Genomic DNA, 19,080 nt, shown 5'->3' with positions numbered 1-19,080 from the left:
TTCTCCACACCTTTTCCAGCATTTATTGTTTGTAGACTTTTTGATGATGGCCATTCTGACTGGTATAAGGTGATACCTCATTATAGCTTTGATTTATGTTTCTCTAATAATTAGTGATATTGAGCACCTTTTCATGTGCTTTTTGGCCACCTGTATGTCTTCTTTGGAGAAATGTATATTTAGATTCTTTTGAATTTCATTCTTTTACATGTAGGTGTCCAGTTTTCACAGCACCACTCATTGAAGAGACTGTCTTTTCTCCATTGTATATTCTTGCCTCCTTTGTCAATAGATTAATTGACCATAGGTGTGTGGGTTTATTTCTGGCATTTCTCTCCTGTCCCATTGATCTATATTTCTGTCTTTGTGCCAGTACCATACTGTTTTGATGACTATAGCTTTGTAGTATAGTCTGAAGTCAGGGAGCCTGATTCCTCCAGCTCCATTTTTCTTTCTCATAATTGTTTTGGCTATTTGGGGTCTTTTGTGTTTCCATACAAATTTAAAAATTTTTTTGTCCTAAAAAATAAGAATAATATCGACACTTACTTCACAGAGGCATCCTGACATTTGGAGGAGATCATTCCTATACAGCACAGGACCTCACACATATGTTCTGTCAATGTGGTGTCAATGTGAGCCCAGGTGGAATGAATGACCTGTCTTATTCTCACATTCTGTGAGTCTTCCATCCTAGCTGGAGAAGCTCATCCCCCTCTATGCCTGGCTTTTGTTTCCTCTCCCCTTTCCTGCTTATCTTTCTGCTTCTTTCCTGTCCATTTCCCTCTTCCTCAGGCTAAAGTGGATAATGAGATCCTTAATTACAAAGACCTGGCAGCTCTCCCCAAGGTTAAGTCCATCTACGAGGTACAACGCCCCGACCTCATTTCCTACGAGCCTCATTCCAGATACACGTCCGACGAGATGCTGGAGAGGTGTGGCTATGGAGAGGTACGGCATCTCGCCCTCTCTCTGGGGCTATTGGAGGAGAGGAGGGCCCTCAGGGTCCCCAGGCCCCTCCATCACAGAGACTTCAGCCTCCATAGTGTTGGCCCCCAGACTCTTTTAAACTGGTATTTATAGTCGACACTTAAAAATCAAGTGATTTCATCCAAAATCTGGCTTCTCTTGAAAAATCGGAGCTGGGAACACTACACCAGTGTTTCCACCACCTAGAGATGAGGAGCAGCTCCCTCTATAGGCAGGACATGGGCTCCCCAGTTCTCCCCGATCCCCACTACTCTCTGAGAACCCCAACATAAAAGCCAAGAACCTGTGACCACGTATCACCTGAGCTGTTGTTTCTCTTACAGTGGAGAGATTTTATACATAGCCTATGGCTCTCATCCCCAGCTGTGCTCAGTGGCCATTTAGGTTTATATAATCCCCAGTTAGGTAGGTTGTCTGGGTGCTGCCCATGGCCTTAAGCCCCTGTGCTCAGAGCAAGAGACACTCATAAAAAGTACACATCAGAAGGCTTTTGAAATAATTAAATGGTTGCTGGACAAGAGAAAGTGTTTCCTGGAGGAGGCAGGGTGGCTGTTACCCTGGAGGTCCTGACAGTTTACATCCCAGGAGGTTTCTCACCCCATCCCAGGCCCCTGAGCTGAGATCATTTGGAGCTTCAGAAGGAGCCCCGGCCTCATCCGTACTTCACCACTATCCCCTTCCTCTCTAAGGAGAATGGGGTTCCATTTGGTTTAAGACCCCAATGCTGAGATTCTCTACGTTCTGGCGTCTGAAATGGACCAGGAAAAGGGGACCAAGCGTTTGGTAGAAGCTGATTCCCTGAAGCCAGAGATGGCAAACTGGGGCCCATAGGCCACAGCCAGCCCCCAGATTTGTTTTGTTTCACTCACAGAGTGTCTTTTTAAAATGTAAATTAGTTGTCAACATTTAAACATTAGGAGATTTCACATAAGAGTCTGCACTTCTGCCTTGTCGTGGAAATTTAAGAAGCTGTGTTAGCATGGGATGGACGGTCCAGCCTGGCCTGGGTGCCCTGGAGCTGAGCGCCATCCCCTCTGCAGGCGGTGCCTTCCATCCCCAGCTTGCCCCCCCCACCAACTCCTGCGTTGATGGCATCAGCCTGGCCCTTGCTTGGCCCTACATTTGGGAGCCTTGCCCTGGGTCCTGCCCTTATGAGCCACAGAAGGGCGTGAACTGGTAGAGGCACAGGGAAGGGACATGAACTGGCTCTGAGCTTGCGGTGGGGAGGCCTGGGCCCAGGTGAAGACCCTACCGCTTCTTCCCTGAGGGGCCCCAAGCCATCTCATCCCCTCTTTGGGCTGTAGTTTTTTCCATTTGTAAAAAGAGCATAGTCTCAAGGTTTCCTCCCACCCGTGAGCACTGCTGATATTCTGGGGAGCTGAGGCCGTTCTCTGGGGTGGGGGACAAGGGGCAGCTGCAGGCTTCTCTCTGCTCCCTGTAACCACTCTCTGTCCCTCCCTCTTGCCCTCCTCTCTCCTTTCCCTCCTTCCATGGCTGCCTTCAAACTTCGCTTCCAAGTCGCTGGGGACCTTATCTCCCTACTCCCAGGTAATTAAACTGGTTCCAGAAGACCTTTTCTATAATTGTGTCCTTTATGCTGACCAAGCAGACCCCCAATTTCCCCCCAACCCACTGAAGCCCCTGAAGGTGCTCCCCCAATGCAAACAGAGACAGGGAGACTTAGGAGCATGACCTGGAGGAAGTGGCAGTGGCTTAAAGGGTAGAGATGGCTGGGAGTGAAGCTTTCTACCCAGAGATGGCCTCCCTGATGCTTCTGTGATCCTTGGCCAGGATTCCAGGGTCCTGACCCACGGGTTCCATTCAAGGGCATGTGAGTGACGGGTGAAGGCCCTGGAAAGTCTCTGCAGCCTTCCTCGGGCTGTGCATGTAACCCAGGGAGGGGGTCTCTATTCAGAAGGGCAAAACTGTGCTTCAGCCCCTGGGATCCCAGATTCCATGTCACTTCCCCACCTGACTGCTGGACCCTTGGGCTATAACCCCCCCCCAATTGCAGATCTTGCTTATGGCCCTGCTTCCTCCCCCAGGACATCTATGAGAACCTGGACCTCCGGCAGAGACGGGCCTCCAGCCCGGGATACATCGACTCCCCCACCTACAGCCGGCAGGGCATGTCCCCCACCTTCTCCCGCTCTCCTCATCACTATTACCGCTCCGGTAAGGACGGGGGAAGCTCCCGAAGGGACAGGAAGGGCCAGGGGTGACAACACAGTGCCTAGATGTCCCCAGCTGCTGAGACAGCATGGGGCTTCCCTGGGTTATCTCCATTACAACATGGTCCTCTGGAGGCCCGTGGCCACCCAGGCCTCACTGAGTCCCTGCAGATGCCACTGGCAGGGGAAGAAAAGGGGTACAGGGTACTGAGATGCAGCAGGAAGGTGGGTGGCGTGCTGCTGCGGGGAGGGGAGTGGCAGGAAGCCCAGCCGTCCTGGCTGGAAGAAAACGTCTCCATCCTCATCCTTTGTCCTGTCCCATCCAGAGGGCAGAACCAGAGGATCAGAAATGGGGCAGTGTCCTGGCCTTCACCTGAGGGCCACCCTGAGGTTAGGGATGAAGCAGGCAGAGCAATTTAGGGAGGGGCCCAGGTGGGGAGCTAAGAGGAGCAAAGACGCCTTCCTGAAGCTCAGTGCTGTTGACTCTTAGAACCCACAAAATCTGACTTTGGGGTGAAGCAGGACAACAGGGTCAAGCCTGTTTCTGCAGACCCGGTGCATGAGAGCACAGCCCCCATCCCTGCTGTCATCACCTCACTGCTGCCGTAACCACCGCCACTGCATTAATGCCTGTTTTCTCTGTGCCTCTGCTCTCTCTGGGGACCACTGCCTGCGTGCTCCAGGGCCCGAGAGTGGCCGGAGCTCTCCATACCATAGCCAGTTAGATGTGAGGTCCTCCACTCCAACCTCTTACCAGGCTCCCAAGCACTTTCACATCCCAGGTAGGCTGCCAGCCCGGAATTCCTGGCATGGATGCTGCATGCTCTGTGGGGTCGCCGGGCGCCCTGCACCGGCACCGAGGAGAAACTGGGTGCTGGGGACCCTCCCTAACCAGTCACCCGCACTAACTGGCCTCCAGCTCCGACACGCCCACTGGCCTTAGCCCACTCCCTAGACAGAACCAGCCTTGATTAGGACCACCAGGAAGCAGCCCAGGGAAGTGCCTCGAATGTCCAAGGGCTGTGATGGGACATGGCAGTAACTGTGCTGAAGGTCACGGGCTTTTGGGATTGGATCCTTGATTCTGCTGCTTATAAGCTTGTGACCTCAGACCAGCTACTTAGCTTCCTTGAGCTGTGTTGTTCCTTCTGGACAGCCAGGCACTGTTCTGGGTCCTGAAAGTGCAACTGTGCTCAAACCAGCCCAGATCCTTCAGGGTGTTTAAGTTCTAATGTGGGGAGAGAGCTAATAAATGAGTAAACAAATAAGTAAAAGGATAATTTCAAGAGATATAGGCGCTAAACATAATAAAACAGGGCACTGTGATAGAGTGACGGTGTGGGGGAAGCTGGGCTATTTGAGGTGGTCAGGGAGGGCTTCTTGGAGGAGGTGACAAGGAAGCCAAAAGAGAGCCCAGGGAAAAACATCCTGGACAGAGGGAACAGCAAGTCCAAAGGCCCTAAAACACTGAGCCTGCAGCTGGCCAGCACGGCTGGAGGTGGTGAGCATGAGGGAAAGTGATGGGAGGTAAGAGGAAGGCAGGGGCTGGGTGACCTGGGACAAAGTCTCACCCTGAGCTACAGCAGAGCCGAGCCTAGACCCCAGTCTCCCAACTCTGAGCTCAGGTTTTCACTCCCCACTCACTTTTCCCCAAGAGTTGGTCTTGCCATCTCATCTACACCTTTCTCAGTTGCCCCAGAAAGATCCCATCCAGCCTACTGGGGAGGAGGGGGTAAGAGTGCTAACTGTGGCTGCGGGGTTCTGGGGACGCCCACGTGGAATGAGGCATGGCTGCTGGGTGGGCACCTTCCCGCATGGGGTCTTGCTGAGCACGCGCCTGCCTTATGCCTTCATGCCCACCATCCAAGCCCCAAGCCCCTGCCTCAGCCCCATTTGAATCCATCCATTCCTTTCCCCTCACCTTTCTTGCAACCTGATGGGATGAGGTTGGAAGCTCACCTTTGGAAGAGGAAGTCCACTGGGGGAAAGATGGGGGAGCCTTGGGAGAAGCTGCTAACCACCTCTCTCTTCTGGGACCCACTGACCAACTGGCCGTCTCCTTTTCTCCTGTCTTTCTCTCTCCTCCCCACTGTCCCTTCCCGGTCTGACTGGCAGCTGGAGAAAGTAACATCTACCGGAAACCCCCGATCTACAAACGGCATGGTATGGTCGGGGGCAGAGAGGGCTTGGCCAGGCAAGGGGAGGGGCAGTTCATCATCTGTGCAGATGGCTCTGTAGGGCCACCAGAGGGACACATACAAGGCTGCAACTCGGTCCTTCTTGTCGGCTGCCCCCCAGTCACTCAAGGTGGCCTTGGGGAGGGGGGTTGGTGTCATTTCAAAATGGCAGGGAAGGCCTTGTATCCCCTACATCCTTTCCCACCATCTCCTCACTACACCCCTTGCCCTGCTATCTGCTATCCTAAAGCCCACGGTCAGAGAAACCCTTGTCAAATGCATGTAGCCCTGGGAGAGTGACACTCCAAGGCACTGGTACTCAAACTTGGACGTTCATTAGAATCATGTGGAATGCATACAGATTCCTGGGCCCACCCCAGACTTAATGAATCCAAATTTTGGATTTGTTACAGTTTCTCCAGGTGATTCTAATGTCCAGCCCAGCTTGGGAACCACTGCTCTAAACTGTTCTCAGTCACCATGTCCTGAGAGTAGATGGAGGCCTGGAGAGGGGATACGGATGAGAAAGGAGCTGAGGGTGCCTTCATTCATTCATCCATATAGTGTTTCTTACAGAACTGTCTGTGGGCCAACTGCACCCAAGAGATTTATTTTAAAAACAGATACCTTGGCCCCCTCCCCTGCCCTAGACTTCCTTAATTAGAAATACTAAGAGTTTGCCCTACGAATCTGCCCTGCAACCAGTTCCATTCACAACTCCTACCCGTGCTCCCTGTGGGAGCCACCACTGAGACCCGTTCGTTCTTGCAAAAGCACTCAGTTGAATGAGCACACCCCTTCCTCTGAGGATGCAGAGGCACAGCTGCCACCCTGTATCACCCTTAGGTACCTATGGGTGCCTGTGGGGTCACAGGGGGAACACAGAATTGGACGAGCATGGAGACAGGCAGAAGCAGCCCTGTACTGGGATCTAAACTCACTGGGCTGATGGAGGAGGTGGTACAAGTATAAACAGTGGTTCTGGGTGCTTACGACCTGACAATTTAGACAAACATCCTCGACTTCGGAGCGGACTGGGCTGGGGTCCAGGTGAGTCCTGAGCAGTGCACACCTACCTGTGGCTGTGGAGGACACGCCATGTACCCCCAGTGGCCACAGAAAGGCACCAACCCTGACAAAGGTAGTTTAACTTTACGTCCAGAAAAGGCCCCCAGGTCCCAAGCCCCTCAGGACTGTGTGGGATTTTGTAGGTGGGCCTGAGGGGCAGCACCAAAGCAGGCTCAGGAGGAGTCTGGGCTGGAGGTGGATTGTGCAGATAAGAGGGTGGGTGAAAGGGCTGAATGAGAATGGCTGGAGTGGGAGGGGCTGCACAGGACCCACATCAAAGAGGATTTGCAAGCTTTGGGAGCAAGTGCTGCTGGCTGGCTGAGAGCCATCCCAGGACCCTCTGCTGCTCTGGCTCCACGGAGCCTAGGGCTTGTCCCTATAGCTTCTCCCTCCTGAGAAATGATCAGGGGCCCCATCTCCTTTCCCCAGCCCGCCCTCTGCCCTAGTCAGCTTCTCACCAGTCTTGGGCGTGATAGTCATTGCCCTGGAAGGTTTTGTGCCTACAGTGGGTTTGATGGTCACCCCCATGTTGGGGACTTCAGGGGGAAGCTTAGAGCTGGATGACACCTCAGCCAGCAGACCAGTTCTGATACAGACAAGGAAACTGAGGTGGAGAGGGGCACGATTTGCCCAGTGCTACAGCTGAGTTAAGTGGCAGAACTGGAACCAGAACCCAGCGTTGCTGACTCCCTGGCCAGTGCTCCTTCCCTCAGGCCATCTAGTCTCCCCCAAGAAGGATTTGTCATTTCAGTATGAGGAGAAAGGTGACCTGACTCAACATGCAGCAGGCCCTGCTTGGCGATCCCACCCAAGATGTGGCTCGAATCCACAACAAGGCTGGCTTCTCGAGGGTGAGGAACGTAGTAAGGGCAAGGACTCACCTGGGACCTGTCTAATCTTACTTAAAGGAGCCATGGCCTTAGTGTTCACTTAGGAGAGTCTGTGGAATTGGTAGAAGGAGCCCTGAGCTGGGGTCTGATTCAGTTCTGGTCTAACTTGCTGTGTGGTCTGAGCAAGACCCTTCCCCTCTCAGGTGTTCAGATTCCCAACCATAAAATGAGAGGCTTGGCCTCAGTGCTTTTCCAGCTCCAGTGCTCCGTGTCCCAGACCCTGGCCTGGACGTGGCCTCTCTCCCCAGGGCTGGAGCCTGGCTGAGACAAGGGAGAGTATGTCCAGGACACTCTTCTAGGACATTCTGCCTCCCTGAAGCTCTCTCTTTGGGTCCTTTGCAGGTGATTTGTCGACAGCAACCAAGAGCAAAACAAGTGAAGACATCAGTCAGGCCTCCAAGTACAGTCCAGCCTTCTCGCCAGACCCCTACTATGCTGCGGAGTCTGAGTACTGGACCTACCACGGGTCCCCCAAAGGTATCACCCCTCACAGGGGAGCCAGGACCAGAGCCCCGTCACCTGCGCCAGGGACACAGGGCCAGCACAGACAGTTGCCCACTCCTTCACACGACAGTTCATTTATTCATTCAGCAAACAGGTACTAAGGGCAGCCATGGGCCCCAAAGAGATACTAGGAAGCAAACCAGATCAGGTCCTTGCCCTTGTGTATGAGACGTCGGCCCCAACTGAAGAGGGAGGTGATGTACAGCAGGTGAGGTACAGGAGGTAGAAGCGCTGGTGGTAGGGGCATGCTGTCCAGTCTGGAAGATGACAAAAGCTGCTCAGATGCAGAGCCTCAGCTACCACAGGAAGGGTGAGGAGCAGGTAAGCCAGCAGAGTGTGGAAATGCACCTGCAAAGACCCAAGATGGGAGGGTAGGCTCCACTGGAGCAAAGGAATGGCTGTCAGCTCAACCTTGAGCTCAGGGAGGGAGGGGAGGGGGTGGGAGACGAGAGGCCAGATCCCACAGGGCCTTGTGGGTTGAGGTCAGGATTTGGGTCTTTATCCAAAATAGGAGGAAGTTGTTAAAAGTGGTGACATGATCAGATTTGTGTTTTTAAGAGACCACTTTGGCTGTAGGTGGAAAATGGTTTGGAGAACGGAAAAGAGAGGATGTTGGGAGATGGAAGTCTCTCACAGGCACCCTGGCAAGGGGTCCTAATGGTCCTCAAGGTGCCATCCCACCTAATCGGACATCCCAGTCTGTTTCTTTTAAGTATGTGGAGGAGTTGTCAGTAAGTGCCACTTTGATTCAACACATATACCTTTAGTAATGAATGTCCATTTTGAACAAAGCTTCATGGGAGCTCAGAGATGACCCTGTGCCACCCTCAAAGAATTCTCCACTTAGAAAAGGGATAAGACACAAGCACAACTATAACCCAAAGTGGACAGTGATCAGTGCCCATGGGAGATAGTGTTCAGAGGCTGCACAGGCGAGAGAGACCAGACCCAACAGGCATGAGGGGGGAGAGGGGGAATCTTAGATGAGACTGTTTCAGTCACACACTCACACACACACACTCACTCACACACACTCACTCACACACACTCACACACACACACACACACAGAAACAAAAAAAAAAAGAAAAACCATCTCCAAAAGCCTTAAGCCAAAACAGGGATTTTCTGGGTCATGTGACTGAAAGTTTTTGAGGCATAGCTGGATCTAGAGGTAGATGAGCATCATCAGGACTTGACCTGTCCTGTGGGTTGGGTGGCTCGAGTCTCAGGCTGATTCTGCCCTTATCATGGGAAGACGAGTTCTGGCAGGTCTAGGTTACCTCCCTTCCTTGGCAGAAAGAGGGCTTTTTCTCCTACCAGTGGCAGGAAAATTCCCAACGTTGAGGTTTATTAGATCTGTCTGGGCAGTCACCTTCACCTGCACTTTGCAGCCCAAGAATGGGAAGGGATGCTGGCCATCTCAGTATAGGGAGACCCATGGTGGAGGCAGTTCACCAAAGTGCACTTGTGCGGGGTCACTCAGCTAGGAAGTGGTGGAGCCAAGAGGAAACCCCCACCTGTCCAGGCTGTACTGCCCCCCTATGCCCCCTCGCCTGAATAGGCTGAGTGGGGAGCATGGGCAGGAGCTGATCCTAGCTGTCTTTTGGCAGTGCCCCGAGCCAGAAGGTTCTCATCTGGAGGAGAGGAGGACGATTTTGACCGCAGCATGCACAAGGTAAGCAGGCCACACCACTGAATGAGATGCTTAGACGGTATGTTACTGAGGAGTTTTTCATTTGTGAGGGACAGAAACCAAATTCAAACTCACTCATGATAGAAAAGAGAAATGCAAAACTTGGCAAAACTGAAAAGTCAACTGGTAGGATTAGCTGCAGGTACAACTTGATCCAGCTGCTAAACAAATTGCCATAGGGAAATTCTCTCTCTCTGCTCTTACGCTGGATTGCCTCTGCATTGGCCTCAGGCTCAAGCAGGTTCTTCTCATGTTGTGGTCAGTGGATGCCAGTGACTTGTGCATCACTGGTGGGGATGGAAGGTGGTGCAGCTGCTGAGAAAGAGTTTGTGGTCCCTCAAAAAGTTACTACATAGAAATACCATAGGGCTTCCCTGGTGGCGCAGTGGTTGAGAGTCCGCCTGCCGATGCAGGGGACGCGGGTTCGTGCCCCAGTCCGGGAAGATCCCACATGCCACGGAGCGGCTGGGCCCATGAGCCATGGCCGCTGAGCCTGCGCGTCCGGAGCCTGTGCTCTGCAACGGGAGAGGCCACAACAGTGAGAGGCCCATGTACAGCAAAAAAAAAAAAAAAAAAAGAAATACCATAGAAACTGTCGACTGGAAAAAAAAAAAAAGCACAACCTGAAAGTTGAGAACTATGTATTATTCAGCAGACATACTGAGGACCTAAGCCCAGGAGACAGCCTCTCAGGTAGCTCTGAGAGAGTGTTCCAAAGAGGTAAGGGAGGAGCCAGGAATATGTAGGAGTTTTCGCAAAAATAAAATCAGGAAGTCGAACATCACAAGATTGCTGCTAATTAATGAAAAAACAGACATCTACAGTTAATGAATTTAGTGCTTTTCTATGTATGGGAAGATGCAAGGCCCTTGGCTCATTGAAATCATTCCTTTAATATGCACCTTAACTATCTAGGGCCAGTATCCTGTCTTTCTCCATCCTGAATCCCCTCAGGCTGCACCACTGGTAGTGGCTGCAGAGGTTGATGGCTTCATGGCTTGTTTACTGATACGGCAGGTGACATTCTTTGCTCACAGTGCTTCCTCTTGGCCATAAGTTCAACCAATATTTGGGAGGCATTTCATGACCAATTTTGTCCCTCAGGGCTAGGAAGGCTCATCCCTTGATCAGGCAAAGATTCTGTTGATAGGCCACTCAATGTGCTGATTTGTTTTGGATTAGACCCTGTTGATAATCTAAAATTCTCTGGATCACCTGTCTTATTAGTCTGTTGTGATCCAGGAAATGTTTTCCCTTGTTGCTTCTTCCCAGATCTAGAATTGCACTATTACAATTATTCTATGTAGAGTTATGTACATAATCAACTAACTCGAGATGTCATTAATTTTGCTGGAGGCTTGGTTACACTTTGGTAATGTAAGAGATAACAATTTCATAAAACAGACAGGATATAAGTAATACAGCTAGTAGCATTAATAAACTGATAGTGCAGCAGAGAGAGGCACAAGGCATAAATAATTTGAAAATGCCAAGAGAGAACAAACTAAAACAGTGATTAGTATAACTAGTTGTAATCTGGTCAAAATAAGCCATCAAGTCCACAGGGGAGCCAACTGGAGAAGCCAAATTCTGGAGGGATCAGGTAGAGAGAAAAAGATAAATGTTTCATCTTCGTTTACAAAGGTATACTTTATCAACTTGTTGAAGGTCATAGTTAGCGTAAGAGGAAAGGTTTTCTGGAAAACAGAGATTAAAAACCAGTATATTTCAGAAAAAAAGTCATAAAATTATAAGTCATGTTCATCAATTCATTCAGTCCATGTAATTAATTCCTGTTCCTCTAGATGAAGTTGTCAGGTTTTCCATTAGTCTTTTTTAATTTCTTAACCCAATTCAGGAGTAAGATCTAAAAGTTATCAAAAACTTGTATTTATCAAAATGCTTTTTATGAATCTTCACTAAGATCTTCATATATAAAAGCATCAGAGTAAAACAATGATTGTGTATAAACAACAAGACTTAAAATGGCATGGTTAAAGATCTGATTATAATGTAATTGACAAGAAACTTGGATATTTCTGTGACATACAACATCCTAAGATAACACCTAGAATTATGACTGATAACCTTATACCAGGACATACCAGAGTTTTAGGAATTCCATGTAAATTTTGGAATATCTGTATTAATGACATTTACCCATACCATATAAGCTAAGAAGGTTTTATCTCCAATCACTTGACAGTGCTTCTCAAGTAATTTAACATACCAAATTAGCCTAATTAGTTTAACATTTCTCTCTGAGATGTTGCAGGATTTCTTTGAAGCATCCCAGAGTTAGCTGGAAGTCAAAAGAACTTCAGTTAGAATTTGTTATTTGGGAAGTTTTGTCAAAAATATCAAAAAGGTTTCAAAACACTTGGTCAAATAGGATCATAGGTCACTGTGAAACAATACTTATTCACTTAAAGTGACAAAAGATTTCAGAAACAAAGATGACTTACAGAAAAAGACTCTCACATAATCTGTTTTCAAAAGCAGTATGTCAAGATAACTTTGTTCTCTTAACAGAGAGAGGAACCAAATCCAGTCTTGTACCAGCCTACTTTTAATAGTAATATCCACTTACCTAATTAAGTTTAATCCAATCCCAGCCTGACCATGTACAAAACTCCTTTTCAGGGCTCCCTTTTTACGAACCTTCCACAACTTTCTCTATTCCTGTTAGTCTGTCCCTTATTCTTCCATCCAGAAACAACCAGCTCCAGGACAAAATCATTCTTTCCACTTAACAAAATGCACTTCCATTCTTCATACCTTCTTTTGCTGAAAAAAACACACCCTACTTTCCTTGCATACTGAAATGTTTCCCTTATTATCTTTAGTAGCTTTAATTACATATTATAATTTTAACCCTTAAAAACATTAATCTCTAGTGAAAACTGACAAGTAGCAAGTAATTGTGAACTGTTTGTCATACCAGCATTCCTGATTGGCGTATCACTTAACCTCTAGAAACATACATCTTCTCATAGCATAATTTCTTTCCTCATGTGGTACAAGAGTAGTGTCTAGTAAACCCAAACATCTTTAGTTTCCTTCTTGTAAGGAGACAAAAGTAGGTAAATTTAGACCTGTTTAGCAAATAATGTTTGAGTATTTTATCTTATTTGAAGTGACCTGGATAGTCAGTGGATTCCCATTACTTAAATTAATTTTAGCAAGGGCTGAGGAATCAGGATGGCAGAGGAACAGGACATGGAGCTCACCTCTTCCCACAGATACATCAAAAATATATCTACAAGTGGAACAATTTGCACAGAAAATCTAAACACTGGCCTCAGACTTCTGAAAGGGCAAGAAAACCTCCATATAACCAGATAAGACAAAAGAAAAAGAAAGACAGAAAGGAATCAGGACAGGACCTGCGCCCCAGGGAGGGAGCTGTGAAAGAAGAAAGGTTCCCACACCCTGGGAGGTTCCCTCACCCATGGGGAGATCAGCCTAAACAGAGGGGGAGCTTCAGAGCCTCAGAGGAGAGTGCAGCAACCAGTTTGTGGAAGGCAAAATGGACAGTGACCTGCACAGATGGTCAGTACTGCCACCCTGTGCTCCCCAGCCTGAGACCCTCGTCCACCCGCATGGGCAGGGGCCGGGTGCTGAAGCCTGGGCTTTGGAGGTCAGACCCAGGGAGAGGACCAGTATTGGCTATGCGGAGAGAGCCTGAAGAGGGTGGAGTGTGGCAACCGAGGGTGCACTCAGAAGAAGCCTGGGCCCGCCATGGAGGCAAGGTACCATTGTTGGGGGGCATGCAAGGAGAGGGGTGGGACCACCATAAGAGCTTCTTTCCCTGTGCGCACATTCTCAGGCAACAGGACACCACCTACGTGAGCTCCAGGGGCAGGCGTGAGCCACCACTGCCATCGTGGGCTCCAGAGGCAGGTATGGGCAGCCGCCATCAATAAGAGAACCATGAGCAGGCACCAAGTGCTGTCCCCGCTGTCGCAGGAGTGTGCGGGCCACCACCGCAAATATGAGACCCGCGAGCAGCCACCAAGCACTGTCCCTGCTATCTTGGGAGTGTGTGGGCCACCGCCACCATTAAGAGATCCACGAGCAGGTACCAATCACTGCACCCAATGTCCAGGGAGTATACACAGGCCATGAACAAGCTCCAGTCACTGTCCCTGCTGTCCTGGGAGTGTGCGGGCCACCACTGCTACTAAGAGATCCGGGAGCGGGCGCCAGTCCCACCCTCACCATCCAGAGAGTACGCACAGGCAGCGAGCAGGCACCAATCATGGTCCCTGCTGTCCCAGGAGTGCGTGGGCCATCACTGCTGCTAAGAGACACAGGAGCAGACAACAATCTCTGCCCCTACTGGCCTGGGGGCACACGGGCCACTGCCACTGGTGGGAGACCCGCGAGTAGGCGCCGATTGCTGCTCCTGCCATACCAGGAGTGTGCACAGCCTGCCACACATCCACACACCATTTGAAAGGAATAATGGCCAGCACACACTAAGGAAAGAGGCAGAAAGCATCCAAACTAAAAGCATCTCAATTCCGTACAAGATGGTGGAGTAGAAGGACTTGAGCTCACCTCATCTCACAAAAACACCAAAATCACAACTAATTGCTGAACAACCATTGACAAAAAAGATTGGAACCTACCAAAAAAGGTATTTTACACCCAAAGAGAAAGAAGAGGCCACAATGAGATGGTAGGAAGGGCGCTTTTGTGATATAATCAAATCCCATGCCTGCCAGGTGGGTGACCCACAGACTGGAAAATAATTGTATTGCAGAGGTTCTCCCACAGGAGTGAGAGTTCTGAGCCCAACGTCAGGGTCCCCACCCTAAGGGTCTGGCGTTGGGAGGAGGGGCCCCCAGAGCATTTGGCTTTGAAGGCCAGCAGTTCTTGAGTGCAGGAGCTCCACAGACAAGGGGAAACAGATTCGACTCTTGGAGGGACCCAGCACAAAGCAGTGACTCCACAGGAGCCTGGACTAGACCTACTTGCGGATCTTGGAGGGTCTCCAGGGAAGGTGGAGGTCAGTGTGGCTCACTGTGGGGGCAAGGACACTGGCAGCAAAGGCCCCAGGGAATACTGATTGGCATTAGTTCTCAGGGAGGGTGCAATTTTGGCACCGAGACCTGGCCCCACCCAACAGCCTGTAGGCTCCAGTGCTGGAACACCTCAGGCTAAACAACAACAAGCAGGGTGGGGGACACAGCCCCACCAATCAACAGACAGGCTGCCTAAAGCTGTACTGAGCTCACAGACACCTCTAAACATACGCCTTGACATGGCCCTGCCCACCAGAGAGACGAGACCCAGATCCACCCACCAGTGGGCAGGCACCAGTTCCTCCCACTAGGAAGCCTGCTCAAGCCCCTGGACCAACCTCACCCGCCAGGGGGCAGACACCAGAAGCAAGAGGAAATACAATCCTGCAGCGTGTGGAAAGGAGACCACAAACACAGAAATTTAGAAAAAAATGAGATGGCAGAGAAATATGTTCCAGACGAAGGAACAAGATAAAAACCCAGAAGAACAACTAAGTGAAGTGAAGATAGGCAATCTACCTGAAAAAGAATTCAGAGTAATGATAGTAAAGATGATCCAATATCTCGGGAAAAGAATGGAGGCACAGACTGAGAATACAAGAAATGTTTAAAAATGAGCTAGAAGATCTAAACAAAGAAACAGAGATGAACAATACAATAACTGAAATGAAAAACACACGAGAAGGAATCAGTAGCAGAATAAACGAGGCAGAAGAATAAGTGGAAGAGAGAGTGGTGGAAATCATTGCTGTGGAACAGAATAAAGAAAAAAGAATGAAAGGAAATGAGGATAGTCTCAGAGACCTCTGGGACAACATTAAATGCACAAACATTCACATTATAGGGGGTCCCAGAAGGGGAAGAGAGAGAGAAAGTGCCTGAGAAAATATTGGAAGAGATTATCACTGAAAACTTCCCTAACATGGGGAAGGAAACACTCAATGAAGTCCAGGAAACGCAGAGAGTCCCATACAGGATAAACTCAAGGAGGAACATGCCGAGACACATACTAATCAAACTGACAAAAGTTAAAGACAAAGAGAAAATAGAAAAAAACAACAAGGGAAGAGCAACAAATAACATACAAGGGAATCCCCATAAGGTTAACAGCTGATTTTTCAGCAGAAACTCTGCAGGCCAAAAGGGAGTGGCATGATATATTTAAAGTGATGAAAGGGGAAAACCTATAACCAAGATTACTCTACCCAGCAAGGCTCCCATTCAGATTCGATGGAGAAATCAAAAGCTTTACAGAGGGCTTCCCTGGTGGCGCAGTGGTTTAGAGTCCGCCTGCCGATGCAGGGGACACGGGTTCGTGCCCCGGTCTGGGAAGATCCCACATGCCGCGGAGCGGCTGGGCCCATGAGCCATGGCCGCTGAGCCTGCGCATCCGGAGCCTGTGCTCTGCAACGGGAGAGGCCACAACAGTGAGAGGCCCGCGTCCCGCAAAAAAAAAAAAAAAAAAAAAGCTTTACAGAGAAGCAAAAGCTAAGAGAATTCAGCACCATGAAACCAGCTTTACAACAAATGCTAAAGGAACTTCTCTAGGCAGAAAAGAAGAGGCCACAACTAGAAACAAGCAACTTATGAATGGGAAAACTCACCAATAAAGGCAAACATACACTAAAGGTAGGAAATCAGCCACACACAAATATGATATCAAAACCAGCAATCTTGAGGAGAGCACAATTGCAGGATATTGGAAATTCATTTCAAATTAAGAGACCAGCCACTTAAAAAATCCTGTATATGTATATAGACTGCTATATCAAAACCTCATGGGAACCGCAAACCAAAAATCTACAATAGATATACAAATAAAAATTGAAAAGGAATCCAAACACAACACTAAAGAGAGTCATCAAATCACAAAAGAGAACAAAAGAGGAAGGGAAGAAAAAAGACCTATAAAAACAAACCCAAAAGCAGCCACATAGCACAGATAGATCAGCTCGGTGCTTTGTGACCACCTAGAGGGGTGGGATAGGGAGGGTGGGAGGGAGACACAAGAGGGAGGAGATATGGGGATATATGTATATGTATAGCTGATTCACTTTGGTATAAAGCAGAAAACTAACACACCATTGTAAAGAAATTATACTCCAATAAAGATGTTAAAAAAAAATACCCAAAACAATTAACAAAATGGCAGTAAGAGCATACATATCGGTAGTTACCTTAAATGTAAATGGGTTAAATGCTCCAGCCAAAAGACATAGGCTGGCTGAACTGATACAAAAACAAGACCCATATATATATGTCTACAAGAGACCCACTTCAGACCTCAGGACACATACAGACTGAAAGTGAGGGGATGGAAAAAGGTATTCCATGCAAATAGAAATCAAAAGAAAGCTGAAGTCGTGATACCCAGACGACATAGACTTTAAAATAAAGACTGTTGCAAGAGACAAAGAAGTATGCTACGTAATGATCAATGAATCAATCCAAGAGGAAGATATAATAACTGAAAATATATATGCACCCAACATAGGAGCACTTCAATATATAAGACAAATGCTAACAGTCATAAAAGGAGAAATTGACAGTAACAAAATAATAGTGAGGGATTTTAACACTCCACTTACATCAATGGACAGCTCATCCAGACAGAAAATCAGTAAGGAAACACAGCCTTAAATGACACACTAGACCAGATGGACTTAACTAATGTTCTTTATAGAACATTTCATCCGAAAGCAGCAGAGTATACATTCTTCTCAAGTGCACATGGAACATTCTCCAGGATAGATCATATCCTGGGCCAGAAATCAAGCCTCAGTAACTTTAAGAAAATTGAAATCATATCAAGCATCTTTTCTGACTACAACACTATGAGACTAGAAATCAATTACAGGAAAAAATCCTGTAAAAAACACAAACACGTGGAGTAATGAACATGAAAACAAAAATAAACAAGTGGAACCTAATTAAACTTAAAAGCTTTTGCACAGCAAAGGAAACCATAAACAAAATGAAAAAACCCACACAATGGAAGAAAATATTTGCAAACCAAGTGGCTGACAAGGGATTAATCTCCAAAATATACAAACAGCTCATGCAGCTCTATATCAAAAAAAACAAACAATGAAATCAAAATATGGGCAGAAGATCTAAATATACATTTCTCCAAAGAAGACATACAGATGGCCAAAAAGCACATGAAAAGATGCTCAACATCACTAATTATCAGAGAAATGCAAATCAAAGCCACCATGAGGTATCACCTCACACCAGTCAGAATGGCTATCATCAAAAAGTCTACAAACAATAAATGCTGGAGAGGATGTGGAGAAAAGGGAACCCTCGTACACTGTTGGGGGGAATGTAAATTGGTACAGCTGTTATGGAGAACAGTACGGAGGTTCCTTAAAAAACTAAAAATAGAACAACCATATGATCCAGCAATCCCACTCCTGGGTATATATACAGAGAAAACCATAATTCGAAAAGATACATGCACCCCAATCTTCATTGCAGCTCTATTTACAATACCCAAGACATGGAAGCAACCTAAATGTCCATCTACAGAGGAATGGATAAAGAAGATGTGGTACATATCTACAATAGAATATTAGCCATAAAAAAAATGTAATAATGCCATTTGCAGCAACATGGATGGACCTAGAGATTATCATACTAAGTGAAGTAAGTCAGAGAAATACAAATATCATATGATATCACTTATATGTAGAACCTCAAAAAATAATACAAATGAACTTATTTACCAAAGAGAAACAGACTCACAGCCTTTGAAAATAAACTTAGGTTACCAAACGGGAAACGTGGGGGGGTGGGGGGAACGGATAAATGAGGAGTTTGGGATTAACATATATACAGTATTATATATAAAACAGATAATCAACAACGACCTACTGTATAGCACAGGGAATCTTCTCAATATTCTATAATAACCTCTCGGGAAAAGAATCTGAAAAAGAACAGATATATGTATAGGTATAACTGAATCATTTAGCTGTATACTTGAAAGTAACACAACATTGTAAATCACCTATACTCCAATATAAAATAAAAATTAAATTAAAAATAAATAGGAAAAACTCTAAAGTTTTAAGTTACCAAAAATCTGGAGAAACTGTTTTAAATCAGTATACCCAAAGCATAATTATTCCTAAAGGGTTTACCTGAAAACTCTTATTTTCCTTTATAATTTATGAAAATATCATCATACCAAGTTAATTTTTTTGCTGACAAACTCTGCAACAGAAATAACATGAACTTATTAACCTTCAGTGAACCTTGGTACACTGAAGGTGTACCAAGTAAGATATGTCTGTATTGACTGATTAAACCAGCAAGCTTAAGCTAGCTTTAATACCAGATATTAATTTAATATTGAATATTTCCTAGATACATGAACCTGAAATTCATTCTGGCCAGTTTCTTTTATGTTTAGAAGTATTTAATTTGTAAGCACTTACTTTTAAGTCAATTAAATGGAACTCTTTTATAAATTTAATTTTAACAGTATTTTCCGGAGGTAGAGACATCTCATATGTATAATGTGTACACAGACATATAAACAGACCTAACT

General features: G+C 47.2%; 1 protein-coding gene across 1 annotated transcript in view; it reads left to right on the top strand.

Annotated features, from left to right (window-relative positions):
- ABLIM3 (actin binding LIM protein family member 3) overlaps window positions 1–19,080 on the top strand; it is a gene marked incomplete at both ends in the record, with an annotated part of 145,628 nt that overhangs the window by 111,886 nt on the left and 14,662 nt on the right. The window contains 7 exons of the mRNA XM_079701541.1: window positions 796–951; window positions 2,509–2,538; window positions 3,036–3,165; window positions 3,845–3,943; window positions 5,277–5,324; window positions 7,639–7,773; window positions 9,413–9,477. Of these exons, the coding sequence (XP_079557667.1) occupies window positions 796–951; window positions 2,509–2,538; window positions 3,036–3,165; window positions 3,845–3,943; window positions 5,277–5,324; window positions 7,639–7,773; window positions 9,413–9,477 (663 nt within the window). The remainder of the gene's footprint in view (window positions 1–795; window positions 952–2,508; window positions 2,539–3,035; window positions 3,166–3,844; window positions 3,944–5,276; window positions 5,325–7,638; window positions 7,774–9,412; window positions 9,478–19,080) is intronic.

This window comes from Hyperoodon ampullatus (genome assembly GCF_949752795.1).
Source record: "Hyperoodon ampullatus genome assembly, chromosome: 4".
Taxonomy (NCBI): domain Eukaryota; kingdom Metazoa; phylum Chordata; class Mammalia; order Artiodactyla; family Ziphiidae; genus Hyperoodon; species Hyperoodon ampullatus.
Note: the sequence above shows the minus strand (reverse complement) of the source record. Positions and strands in the feature narration are given on the sequence as shown.